General features: G+C 33.5%; 1 protein-coding gene across 2 annotated transcripts in view; it reads left to right on the top strand.

Annotated features, from left to right (window-relative positions):
• The window catches only part of ZBBX (zinc finger B-box domain containing), a 136,573-nt gene that overhangs the window by 32,883 nt on the left and 90,041 nt on the right, over positions 1 to 13,649 (top strand). For both annotated transcript variants that reach the window (XM_001095567.5, XM_001095663.5), the window contains exon 7: positions 13,318 to 13,476. In XM_001095567.5, coding sequence (XP_001095567.3) covers positions 13,318 to 13,476 — 159 coding nt within the window. The remainder of the gene's footprint in view (positions 1 to 13,317; positions 13,477 to 13,649) is intronic.

Genomic DNA, 13,649 nt, shown 5'->3' with positions numbered 1-13,649 from the left:
TTTCACTTCTTTTTTCAGTCAACATGCTTTTTTCTCTTGTTGTTTTTATCATTTTCCTATGCATTTAGTTTTTGTTGTTGTTATTGTTGTGCTTTGGCTTTGATGGCCATTTGGTCAAATAATCTCTTTTTGTTTAGCTCTCATTAACCAATCATGTAGTAGTTTTAGTTTTTTATTGTTTTGTTAACCATTAAAGTCATGAGGCTTTGTTGACTGCTGAATTCATTCCTAATTTGAGAAGTTAGGGAAGACATCTGATAGATGAATATTAAGCATTGCTATATAAGAAGCAAGTATTCTAAGCTAACAGTGATTACACTTTATATTCTTTAACCTATGCTGTCATTTGTGCTTAATATAAAGTGTAGTCAAATTTGATAGTTGTAAACTATTTCAGCCTTTATCCAACAGCCCAGTAGGTCCTGTGAGTTTAGTCAGTAGGGATCATTTTGTACCACCGTGTCTTGTTTTACTTAAGATTCCTGAAAAATTGAAGGCAAATATTTACATGTTGACTAGTATTGTAATTTCAAAGGGCCTTTCCTTTGATTTATGATTGATTTGTACTTGGCAGTGATTCAAAACACTTCAAGTTTCTTTGCCTTTTCCAACCTCTGTTAAATATTTAATTAACTGAAAAATGAAGCATAAATGCATGAGAGGGAATTACTAAGAATTTAAATTTTACTTCTACATGTAGAAAGATTGTTAACACTAAGGGTTGAAACAAAAGTTATTTTCAAATGAGAAATGAGGTCTTAATACATCAGGCATTCCTATTTCCTTTTAACAATTTAAGATCAGACAGAAGAGACAATGTTAATCAGAGAAAATAGAAGATGAGGGAACACAAACAAAAGGCATTCTATTTGTGAAGTATGACATGCACAAGGGGAGTTAGATTAAGTAAATCATTAATAGATTATGGTAAATATGTTTTCTTAATTGGAATGAAAAGTTTCTTAACTGAAAAGGAGAAACCTTGGGAAGGTGGGTAGTATTAATGAAAGAAAAAATAATTAAGGTAGAATTTCCATGCAGTTTTGGTTACTGTAACCTTGTAGTGCAGCTTGAAGTCAGATAGCATGATGCCTCCAGCTTTGTTCTTTTTGCTTAGGATTGTCTTGGCTATATGGGCTCTTTCTTGCTTCCACATGAAATTTAAAGTAGTTTTTTCTAGTTCTGGTTAGAAAGTCAATGGTAGCTTGATGGGAGACCACAGAAGGGGCAGAGTTGAGAACACACAGTTCCTTCTCTCAGAGTTACCAATAAGATTGAAATATGTGGATGACAAGTAAATGTTCTCTCAAAAAGGAATTATCATAAAGTCACATGGTTTTTGAGTCCAGGTATGTGAATATTTTGAAAAAAAGCATGAATTTTCTATTTGTATTAGTTAATGTTATACTTAAGAAAAATAAAATATTTTAAATGTATGTGAGCAATTGAGTATTGTCATATTTTTAACTTATTTCTTAAATATGAATAATGCATATTCCTTATACTACAAGTGTGTGTTCATTGCCCTTCAGTGATTGTTATCACCTGGCATTTCTTCTATCAAAAGTTTTAAAAAACTATGTTGCTATCGACAATCATATCTTCTGATAAATTTTAGGACCTGTGAGAAGGACTCTTTTTTGTCTTGTTCATCACAGTATCCTCAGTGCTTAACATTGTACCTGTCCTGTATAAATCAATTTTTTAAGGAATAGAAATGTGAATGAGTCCTTAGTGGTTCGATTAAGCTTCCAAAACAACTTAAAACTGTATTTTAGGGCAAAATTTATTTTTCTTTGAATTTTGAAAGCAAGGGCATTTTTTAACCAAGGATTGGAAAATTAAAAGGATTTATGCTATGTTAAGTTGTTAAATTAGTGAAGGGTTAACAAAAACTTTTCCTCCCAAATGTGAGAATTTGACCTTTAATTAACTTTCTTGCCCTTTCCTTGGGAAACAGATAAAGGTAGTCATGTCAACTACGTTCCTAGGCAATATACTTATGGTAAGTGTAACCTCTACTTAACCTCTACTTGGCAAATTACATCTAAACAAGGAGAACTATACATACTCGAAGGAAGATATAGCTCCCTTTGTAATGGGCTTTGTAACTGAAACATCCACTATGGAACTAGCTCTGGAGCTGAGGTGGGGATTGGCTCTGGTGGAAAGTAAGGTTTCTAAATCAGGTGTGTTCCTTATCTACCTGAGCTGTACTTCTGCTTGAACTCTTCCAAGACTACCACCAAAAAGGAACAACTGATGCTGTCCTGCTGGCAAACTATTATTCCTGTCCTCATCCTTCTGAGTAGACTGATGCCAAGAGTGATTTGATGGTAGTCTTGAGATTTTAAAGGTTTAGTTAACACAGACAGACTCTGTGGTGAGTATGGCATTTAAGTCCTTGATGAGTCAGAATTTCAAACATAGAATGGTAGGATAGCCAAAAGACAAATGAAAAACACTTGTCCAGGAATCACTGACAAAAAGTTTTTAAGAACAGCTTTATTGCTATATAATTCATATACCACACAATTCATTCATTTGCAGTGCACAATTCAATGAATTTTAGTATATTTACAGCTAAGTGCAACTATTAGCATAATTGATTTTAGAACATTTTTGTCACCTCAAAATGAAACCCCACACTCTTTTGCTCCATCTTCTTCCTATTCCCCTATATTCTGGAGACCAATACTACTTTCTGTCTCTCTAAATTAGCCTATTCTGGACATTTCATATAAATGGAATCTTGTCATATGTGGCCTTTTATGACTGGCTTCTTTTACTTGCATAGTGTTCTCAATGTTCATCCATGTTGTACCATCTCTCAGCATTCCATTTATTTTTATGGCTGAAAAACATTTCATTGTTTGAAATAGCACATTTTGTTTATTCATTCATCATTTGATGGATATTTGGGTTGTTTCCACCTTTTGGCTATTACAAATAATGCTGCCATGAACATTTGTGTACAAGTTTTTGTGTGGACATATGTTTTTATTTCTCTTGGCTAGATACCCAGTGGTGGAATTGCTGGGTCATATGGTAACTCCATTTTTAATTGTTTGAGGAAATGCCAGACTGTTTTTCAAAGTGGCTGCAGCATATTGCATTCCAATCAGCCATGTACAAGAGTTCTGATTTCTCTACTTCCAAGCCACCACTTGTTATTATCATCTGACTTTTTGGTCTAGCATCCTAGTAATGTGAAGCAGTAGCACATCGTGGTTTGGTTTGCATTTTGATGGCTAACGATGTTGAACATCTTTTCATGTACTTGGTGGCCATTTGTATATCTTCCTGGGATAAATTTTGACAAGAATTTTTAGAAAACCTAGATGTGGGATAGTTCAGTAGCCTGCACTTTAATGAAGTTATATCTGTGGTAATTACTTTTAGATGCCAGTTCTAAGAAAAGCTAGGGAAGGGGAAATAAAGATAATTGAAAGAGGTAGGGAGAATGGAAAGTAGAGTTAATGAAGAGTTGGGAGAATGTAAGTGGCTTAGTGAGTATATTACAGCAGCAAATGACAGAGCAACCAACACAGTAGAGAGGGTAGCCGCAGTACAGGGTCTTAAACCAGAGATGGCATGAATCAACCTTAAAGGGAGAGGTGGGTGTTTCTGTGATGTTTATGCTGAAGAAATTTTGAAAGGTCATATTTATATATGCAAGTTCAGAAGCTTGCAGGGCTACTATGAAAATCACATTAAATGCCAACAATTATAAAAGTATTCTGCTCATAGAAGGTGCTCCATACATTAGGTTTTATCAGTCAGGATACAGTATTAGTAGGAATTCAACCCCATTCCTATACTATCTACATTTAAAGCCCAGAAAAGAATGTAATATTAATGATGAGTCCAAAGGATTCACGAAAAGATTAATTTTGTGTTGAGGGCTGTTTTCTTTTTTTATTACAGCTCTATTAAGGTATAATTAATAGACAAAAACTGCACATCTTTAATGTACACAATTTGATGGGTTTGGACATGTGCATATACTCATTATATCACCAGAATAATGGTGATACATACATCCATCACCTCCAAAAGTTTCCTGTGTCCCTTGCTGTTTTTTTTTTTTTTTTGGTAAAAACACTTACCATGGACCAGGAAGGTATTACAATAATTGAAATAAGGAAGTTACAGAAGGACAAATATTACATAACTCTGCTTATATGAGGTATTTTAAACAGTCAAATTTATAGAAGCAGAAATCAGAATAGTGGTAGTTAGTGGATAGGGGAAATAGATATTGTTCAATGGGTACAAGGTTAAAGTTAGCAATATAAATGAGTTCTAGGTACGTGTTGTACAACATAGTACCTATAGTTAATAATACAGATGTATGCATGTAGGGGTGTTTTTAAAAGCATTATAGTTATACATATTTTGGATATGTGTAGGCTTTTGTATTTAAAAACCCCATGCAGTAAAAGTTTTAGAGCTCAATGTATCAGAGTATATATAAAAATACAGTCTTCCAATTTATTCACACATAGAAGATAATAGACTCTCAATTTTGGAGGGGACCATAAACATCACTAGTCTAACCCACTGTCTGAACCTTTAGTCAATCATATTAATGCAGAATATTTGAGGGGCTTTTATAATTGGCAGGTGCTACCTACGTTATCGCATGAATTTTTTCATGGAACCTGACAAATTTTTACAGTAGTTTATTGGCTATATGTTATGTTCATGGGTCTTTATGGGATACCAGTTATCTAATTGTCATATAACAGCAATACTATGTTTAAAAACCAAATATAACAAATTATTGATTGCTACTTGTTAGTAAGTTTATTCTGCTATACCTAAAAATGTTATTCATTTCATTGCATATGAAATTTCTTCCTTATGTAGTTCAAATAAGCTCATGATTTTTTCATGGAATCCGACAAATTTTACAGTAATTTTGCTTGCTATAATATACGTTATGTTCATTGGTCTTTATGGGATACTAATTATCTAATTGTGATATAACAGCAATACTGTATTTAAAAACCAAATATAACAAATTATTTATTGCTATTTTTTAGTAAATTTATTCTGTCATGCCTAAAAATGTTACTCATTTCATTGCATATACAATTTCTTCCTTATGTAGCTCAAATATGAATAATTGCTGAAAGCAGTTAACTCATCTGGATGCAATATACTTGTAATATTAATTGAAAACAATTGCCAGTACTTTCTAAGATAATTAATATAGTGCATAATTATATGGCATCAAAACTGCAAATAGAAAGCAAAATTACAGGTGTGAGTTTCTTATGTTATTTTCTTGTTGCTATTCTGTCTCACTTCTGAGATTGCTTTCTAAGTAGAATTTTGTAATATAATAAAAATTGAAAGGTACAGTTATTTAAATCAAAATCCAATGCTGTTATGTTTCCTGAGACCAGGTGCTTTAAACTTTTTTGACAATATGTTACTTTTTCAGCTATTACATTTATATGTTGTCTTATTTTAAAATATTTTAACTGGATTAGATATGTTTTATTTCATTATTTTTGTGTTATTTTATAAAGTACTAAATAAGAGTCCAGATTGAATCCAGATTTCATGTTATTTTATAAAGTACTAGATATTGAGTCCAGTTTTATTTAATCTATCTTTTAAATAATAAGGTGCATTCATAAACAGGAGCATGTGTCCAGGTCCTTGTTTTTTTTGCCACTCTGTGGGTCAGGGAGGAGTAATAATACATAAATCTTTAATTAATAAAACCAGATAGAAATCAGACCTTTAGAGGAAAGGTTAATCTAAGAGTCTTTTAAGTACTAAAGTAATACTTACATGATGTTGGAATAAGCAATAAATTTCAGCCACATGAATTTCACATTTGCAGGATTTGATTTCTGTCTAGCTTGTAATAAGTAGTTTTTTATACCCTTGATATTTCTGTACCACTACTCATGCAAATACCATATCTGTTTTTAGAAATATGATGAGCAGAACTGGATTTAAGAACATGATTCTGCTGTTAGTTCTTCCATTGCAATTTTATTTCATCTAGTAAATATTTATTTTCCTCTTGTTTCTCTATGTGTTTAGATGGGGGCTTTTCCTCAAATCCTGTTTTTCTTTTCCAGTTGTCTTCTATATAGAAATTTCTTCCTTTTGCTTCTCTACCTTTTCCAGTTGGCCCGAAATTTACTGCCCCGCACCCCCAACACTTTCTTTTGGTTCTAGCAGTAGATGAAAACTTTGATCCAATCATTTAGAGATAGCTTCCTTCAATTTTCAGAGAGAATTCAGACTTGACTATGATAAAGCCTATTTTTAGGCAATAAATTTGGTCTAAGACTATCTATAAAGATGGATTCATAAGAAAAGCAAAGTAATAGTTTGCTTTAAGAATAGAAAACATATTTTAATAATGTAAAAAATTGAGAGATAATGCTCATCTTTTTCATTCTTGTTTAAAGGATTAAGATGTTCAAAATTATGTATTTTTATAAGAAAATTACTTTTATTTTGCAAAGATATTTTTACTAAGTGGAAATTTGATGGTTTTATTGCATCCTGCCATAGGTCCATGATACTTTGAGGAATTTATTTGCTTGGTGTAGCTAGTACCTGCTTGGTGTAGTTAGGTCTATGATAATATGAGTAATTTATCTACTTGGTGTAGTAATTTCCTTATAGCTCCCAACTTCTCTGATTTAGTCTATTTTGTTATTATTGATTTTAGATCATAGGATCCTCATACTCATAGTGCAATGTATTCCATGTAATGTGTAAATAGAAGTATCCTGGCAAAATAATCTGTACAGGTTTCTTTGGATAAATAAACCTTAGCAAATGTTTTGATGACTTCTAATAACAGAGTTATTTTACTACAAATTAAAGCATAATTTTTTAGTATACATGTGTTGCTGCCACAACACGATATATGATTCCTGATGGATGAAGCTGGAAGCCATCATTCTCAGCAAACTAACACAGGAACAGAAAACCAATCAACTCTCACTCATAAGTGGGAGTTGAACAATGAGAATACGTGGACATGGTGAGGGAAACAACACACACCAGAGCCTTTCGACGCATGAGAGGCGAGGGGAGGACAAACATTAGGACAAGTACCTAATGCATGCAGGGCTTAAAACCTAGATAATGGATTGATAGGTGCAGCAAACCACCATGGCACACGTACACCAATGTAACAAACCTGCACATTCTGCACATGTATCCCGAAACTTAAAAACAAAACAAAACAAAATAAAACAAAACAAACATTTCTCATTTGGAAAATTGCCCACCTAATTAACAGGGCTTGAGGGAAGATTAGGGCTAGGAGAAGGCCACTCAAATCCTATGGTGCTTTGTAACCAAAACCCAAACAAAAGCAGTTAACAAATCCTAGTTAAAATACTAATGCATACTTCTTGAGGGTTTGTTCTTCCTTCTTGGTGTTGTAGTTCCTAGTAGTAATTCACTTCTAAGAGAGATTAATTTTACCAAAATGGAGAATCTAAATCAAGATACAGCCTCCTTTATTTATCTGATGCTTTAAAGTCAGAGGTGTCTTTACAGCTTCTTTGTGCTCATAGTTTTTCTAGATGGCTTAACTTAGTTAAATGCAGGGTTGTTGAAGTCCCTAAAACAGTCAGATCTTACATGAAAGGGAGGCACTTTTATATATTTTTCAGGTTTTTTTCTTAACAGTTTTCATATATTGTTAAGATTTTGGCTTTAGTTGTAAGAAAGCTTGCCCCTGATTGCTTCAAAACAATAATAAGTTGGGGAGAAAACCCTTAAGAATCAATAACACTCTGGAGTTATACTGGCATCATTGCCCTATTTACCAACTACATATAAGGTAATTCACATCAAAGAAATCAGAACAAATTGTATTTGGGAAAATATTCTTGATATGAAAAGGAAGTGTTTTCTCAAAAGCCAGGCCAAAAAAAGATTTATATAACATATATAATAATTTTAAAATTCCCATTAGTCCATAACTTGATCATCCTGAAATAATTTTGTAAATAAAGCCTTCCAAGTTCCAATCATATTGAACAATCACTGCAACCAATGAGTTTATGTTACTTGAGTGCTGCTATAACACAATTTTTTCTCTCTGTGTCTATATGTGTGTTTCTGTCTCTACCTGTATATCACTTTGTCTAACAAACTCAGATGAAATAACAGAACTCTTCTGCAGAGTTTAGAGTTTTCAGTTTTTAATTCAAGGCTGTGGTTACAATAAATCTCTTCTAAAATTTTGTGACTGGAAAATCAATGCAAGTTAACAATAGGAAAGGAGACATCCTCACTCTTTTCCCCCTCAAACTTGCAAAGTAATATAGGTCTAAACTGTGTGTAACCTTTTTTTTTTTTTTTTTTTTTTTTTTTGATCTGGAACTTCTGGATCACTTAAGGAGATAGGGCTATGTCAACATGATTATTAATATTTATTGCTGGACAGCCAGAGTTTTGGATGATGATGGTAGTTAGAGTTTTGAAGCACTGACTCTACATAAAGTATATCATTTTTCTAACTAAACTAAAACTTTTATTCTTGGACTTTAACTTCTACAAGGTGCCATCCATTCCAAAATGCTATAAAATATCAACCCTCTTTGCTTTGATTAATGATACATTGTCAGAGTGATGAATTCTTCTAGAGTGTAATTTGAAAGATAATATCATTCTAGGTGGGAAAAAAGTTTAGGTGAGAATTTAGAACAGTTACCAGATGAAATCCTACCATCATACAGTGTAGTGAAGGATGTGGGGGAATCTGGAAATGCTAGCAGTAAATCACATCTTTTGGCTCTAGTTTAGCTTCTATCCTATAGTGAGATACATGATTTACTCTGTGCCTTGAAGGTTGTTTTGGTTTGATTTTAAAACATTTTTAGCATGTAGAGCAGTTGCACAGGTAATTTTATACATTTTCAATTTCTTCCTCCTCTTATTGTTACCTATTAGTACTTCACATTTAAATTTTTATACGTAGAAAATGGAAAGAAAACTATCTGTGGTTTGAGTTTTAACATTCGAAAATATTTTATTAATATATGGTACAGTGTTATGATACTTAATATGTATAGTTGTCTATGACAAATATTTTCTAAAAATAACCTTCATATTCTTATTCATTGGTTGTTACTCAAAATGATTATTGTTATATTATTATGTGAAAGGTAGTGTGCTTTCTGTTCTAAATCTAGATATGTTCTTTTAAGAAAAAACAAAGTTTACAGGATATGTCCATTTAAGAAAAGACAAAGGTTATAGGATAAAAACTGTTAACAGTAGTCACTCTGGGGAGTAGTATTTTGCTATAAACCAGATTTGTATCAAATTCTGGCAGGTATTTAGATTGACTCGTGATCTGAGTCTGACAATGTCCTAGATAAACTCTTTTTTTCTGAGATGGAGTCTCACTCTGTCACCGAGGATGGAGTGCGGTGGCACAATCTCGGCTCACTGCAACCTCCGCCTCCCCAGTTCAAGCGACTCTTCTGCCTCAGCTTCCTGAATAGATGAGACTACAGGCATGTAGCACCATGTTCAGCTAATTTTTTGTATTTTTAGTAGGGATGGGGATTTCACCATTTTAGCCAGGCTGGTCTTGAACACCTAACCTCAAGTGATCCTCCCACCTCGGCCTCACAAAGTGTTGGGATTACAGGCATGAGCTACTATGCCCAGCCTAGATAAGCTTTTATCAGCTCATGTCAATATAATTAAACTATAGTTATATTGATTCTTTAGCAATAAATGAACTTCAAATTTTAATCTGTGTTCTAATCCTCATTCTTTTAGATACCTCTCACATTTTCCCTGCAGTTCAAAAACTCTGACTTAGCCCAAGTCACCCAGCTTGTTATGTGGTGGCCAAGTCTGGGTTGAAATTAAGTCTGTTGAGTTTCAAACTCACAAACCCATGCTCATAGATATAAAATAAAATGTACTCTATGTTAGTGGGACCTATTTTCAGCAGACAAAGTATGCTTGAAAATAGGAGGAACCTCCATTTCTTAAATTTTTTATATGGTATGACTATGATTTATTTCTATATACTTGATCAAATATAAAAATAGGCAAAAATAAGTTAAAAACAAAGAAACAAACAAAACTAAATCTCTTAATCCTTGCATATGCAATTGAATACAGAATTAGAGTTTTGTGAATTTTTAAAGCAAGGAACAATGTTCAAATCTGTTAGAGACAAAATTTAATATTTTCAGTTTCAGGAAATCAAAGGTAAAACACATTTTCTGTATCACAAAGACTAACATAAATCTAGTAGGGAAAAGGCTTAATTAAGCTAGAATAGATAATTTGACACTATTTCAAGTTATGACATTTTGTAGCTGTTGGACTTTGGCCTAAGCTTTCTGAACTTGAAATTCCTTGTCTATGTAATGGGATCATAATATCTGTTCTCTTTCCTTGTATGAATGTTCTAAGATTAAGAAAAGTAAGGTATATATACACAGCCTTACAATGGAGAAAAGTAATGTTTAAGTGTATGATGTTCTAGAAAAGAAAGTTTCCATTTATTTGCTTTGTATTGATTTCAGTTATATACTAAATTAGCAGAACTTTAAGATATTCAGATATAGAATTCTATTTTATCAGTTACCTGTGATGTTTATCTTATTTTTTAGCATAAAAAATTTGGGTTTTTTCACTGTTTCTGATTCTCATAATATGTTACCTAAAAATGTTGTAACAATTATTGTAATATTGATAGCAGGATACATTTTAGGACAGAAATAATCTTTGTTTTGTATTATTTAAACACATATTTGAATTATAATTCTATATAAAATTAATCCTATAGTTTTTGATATTTTAAAAACATAAAATGAAAACCAAACATGTAACTAACTGCCTCTGAAATGTACAGAGCTTTATTCTAGGACATTTAAAATCAGGCTTAGGTTGGATTATTCTGTTTTAAAAATGTTGGTAAAACTACAGATGTTTCTGAAAGAGTGAAGCATTACCATCGGCTTGAATTTCTTTTAAAAATAAAAGTAGTATATAGGCCTGTGTAGGTTTTCTGAGAATCATTGGGAAAATTTGGAGCAGATTCCTCAGGTTTGCATACAGACAGCAATAAATATGCATAGGTCACATTCGTCATTTTTCATAGATATTTTATGAATTCACTATGAAATAACACTAGTTAATTTGATGTTCACTGATATATTCCAGAATCAGACTGCAATGAATCTTAATAGATTTACAAAAGGTCGTAACTGAAAAAGTTTCAATGTAATGTTAGCTATCTAAATTGGCAACTAGATGAAAATTTAAAAATAGAAGCATTTTCATGGCAGAGTACAAAATAATTATATCTGATCCCTGCTAAATTTTTCTTGTTTGGAGGATATTTGCTAAGAAATAAGAGCTACTTACTGTCTTCCTCATGCCAAGTTCTCATAGAGCATCTGACGATTTTGAATCTTCCCCTTGGAGTTTAATTCAAACTCAGATGGGATCCTAAATCCTGCAGTCCCTAGGCAGACTCTGGTAGTTTCTGATAGAAAACCCTTCAGAGAATGGAGCCTTTCCCAAATTTGCCAGTTCTTTGTCAGTCACTCTGACAGCACGTGGAAAGTTTTTCTTTAAATCCCTTTTCTATATTACTTATTTCAATTCTGTAGCTCTTCTCCCTCCCTGACACCTTATTTTTACCATATGCTATTTTTCCAGGAACTGTAGTGGCCATAAAATCATTAAAATATATATGCTTTTTCCTTTTGTGAGCTTATGTGGTATGATGAAATGTGAGATCAATATAGTTAGGACTGGTAGAGATCTATGCAGGGTATGAAGAGGGTAAACAGGGTAAATAGCGTGTACAGTTGGTGGGGTCGGGGGGTGGAGCGGTGTACAGGGAAGGGTTCCTAGACTTGTAGGAGTAATGGTGTGAATACAGAAGGAGAAGCCAAAGCCTGCCAGGTAAAGATGATGGTAGAGGAGAGATAGCCTTTCTAGTAAGTGAACCTCCTGAGCAAGGCACAAAATGACAAATGACTTGGAGTTTATTAAGAACTACAGAGAGAAGTGCTTCCTGATGTGTCCTTTTGGATAGCGAATGCTTTCTAAAGACGTTTTATCATCAAGGAGTAATCATTACTGCTTATTCACTTTGCTACTAGATTAGCTATATTTAGTTCTTTAGTTATGATGTGCACAAAATATTACATCTATTTATTAGGGGTGTGCATAGTGGAAAGTTTATGAGTCTTATACACACCTGAGGTCACTTCCTACTTCTGCCACCCACTCACCACTGTGACCAAGGGCAAGTTATTTAAACTCTCTGAGCTTTAGTTTCTTTCTTTCTTTCTTTCCTTCTTTCTTCTTTCTTCTTTCTCTTTCTTTCTTTCTTTTTTTCTTTCTTTCTTTCTTTCTTTCTTTCTTTCTTTCTTTCTTTCTCTTTCTTTTCTTTCTTTCTCTTTCTTTCTTTCTTTCTTTCTTTCTTTCTTTCTTTCTTTCTTTCTTTCTTTCTTTCTTTCTTTCTTTCTTTCTTTCTCTCTCTCTCTCTCTCTCCTTCCTTCCTTCCTTCCTTCCTTCTTTCTCTTCCTTCCTTCCTCCCTCCCTCCCTCCCTCCCTCCCTCCCTCCCTCCCTCCCTCCCTCCCTCCCTCCCTTCCTTCCTTCCTTCCTTCCTTCCTTCCTTCCTTCCTTCCTTCCTTCCTTCCTTCTCTTCCTTCTTTCCTTTTTTTTTTTTTTTGAGATGGAGTGTCATTCTGTTGCCAAGGCTGGAGCACAGTGGCGTGATCTCAGCTCACTGCAACCTCTGCCTCCCGGGTTCAAGCGATTCTCCTGTCTCAGCCTCCCGAGTAGCAGAGAGTACAGGCACACACCACCATGCCTGGCTAATTACTATGTTTTTAGTAGAGATGTGGTTTCACCATGTTGTTCAGGCTGTCCTGGAACTCCTGACCTCCAAATGATCTACCCGCCTCAACCTCCCGAAGTGCTGGGGTTACAGGAGCGAGCTACCACGCCCGGCCTGAGCTTAATTCCTAAAACAGTTTTCTTAATTCCTAAAACAGATAAAAATAGTTATGTTTTAGAATTGCCTTGATGGTTAAGTGATATATTGTTTTTAAGATGGTTTGAATTGTATGAGCCCAAACTAGTTCCCTCAGTAGATGGCAGCTGTCACTGTTATACTGGTTGATACAAATGCCAATTTGTCTTTTTAAAGATTAAATTGAATTTATTTAATTCTGGGAGTCATAGAATAACACAAATATGAGTTAATGTATATAAATTATTTAGTTTAACGTATGAGGCTCTTTATTTATATTTTGTTACTTTTTTAATAGGCAAAATCTCAAATAGTATTCAGTGTATTGGATGTTGCCCATCAGTTTATAAAGGATGTTAATCCAGATGAACCCAAAGAGGAGAATAATTCTACAAAGGAAACCAGTAAAATTCAGCATAAACCCAAATCTTTATTTCTCCAGAGGAGCAGCTCTGAGGTAAACTGAGGAAAATATAGTAGACATTTTCTGATATACGTAATTATGGCAAGTGCCATTCATGTACTTAAGCTACAGAATTTTGCTGATAATTTCATCACATTATTATTTCATATGGATTTGTTCTTTATTAACCAAATACATCTTGACTATAAAAATCTTTTCAAGAAGAT

Source organism: Macaca mulatta, chromosome 2 (assembly GCF_049350105.2).
Source record: "Macaca mulatta isolate MMU2019108-1 chromosome 2, T2T-MMU8v2.0, whole genome shotgun sequence".
NCBI classification, from domain to species: domain Eukaryota; kingdom Metazoa; phylum Chordata; class Mammalia; order Primates; family Cercopithecidae; genus Macaca; species Macaca mulatta.
This window is presented reverse-complemented; position numbering and strand designations above follow the sequence as displayed.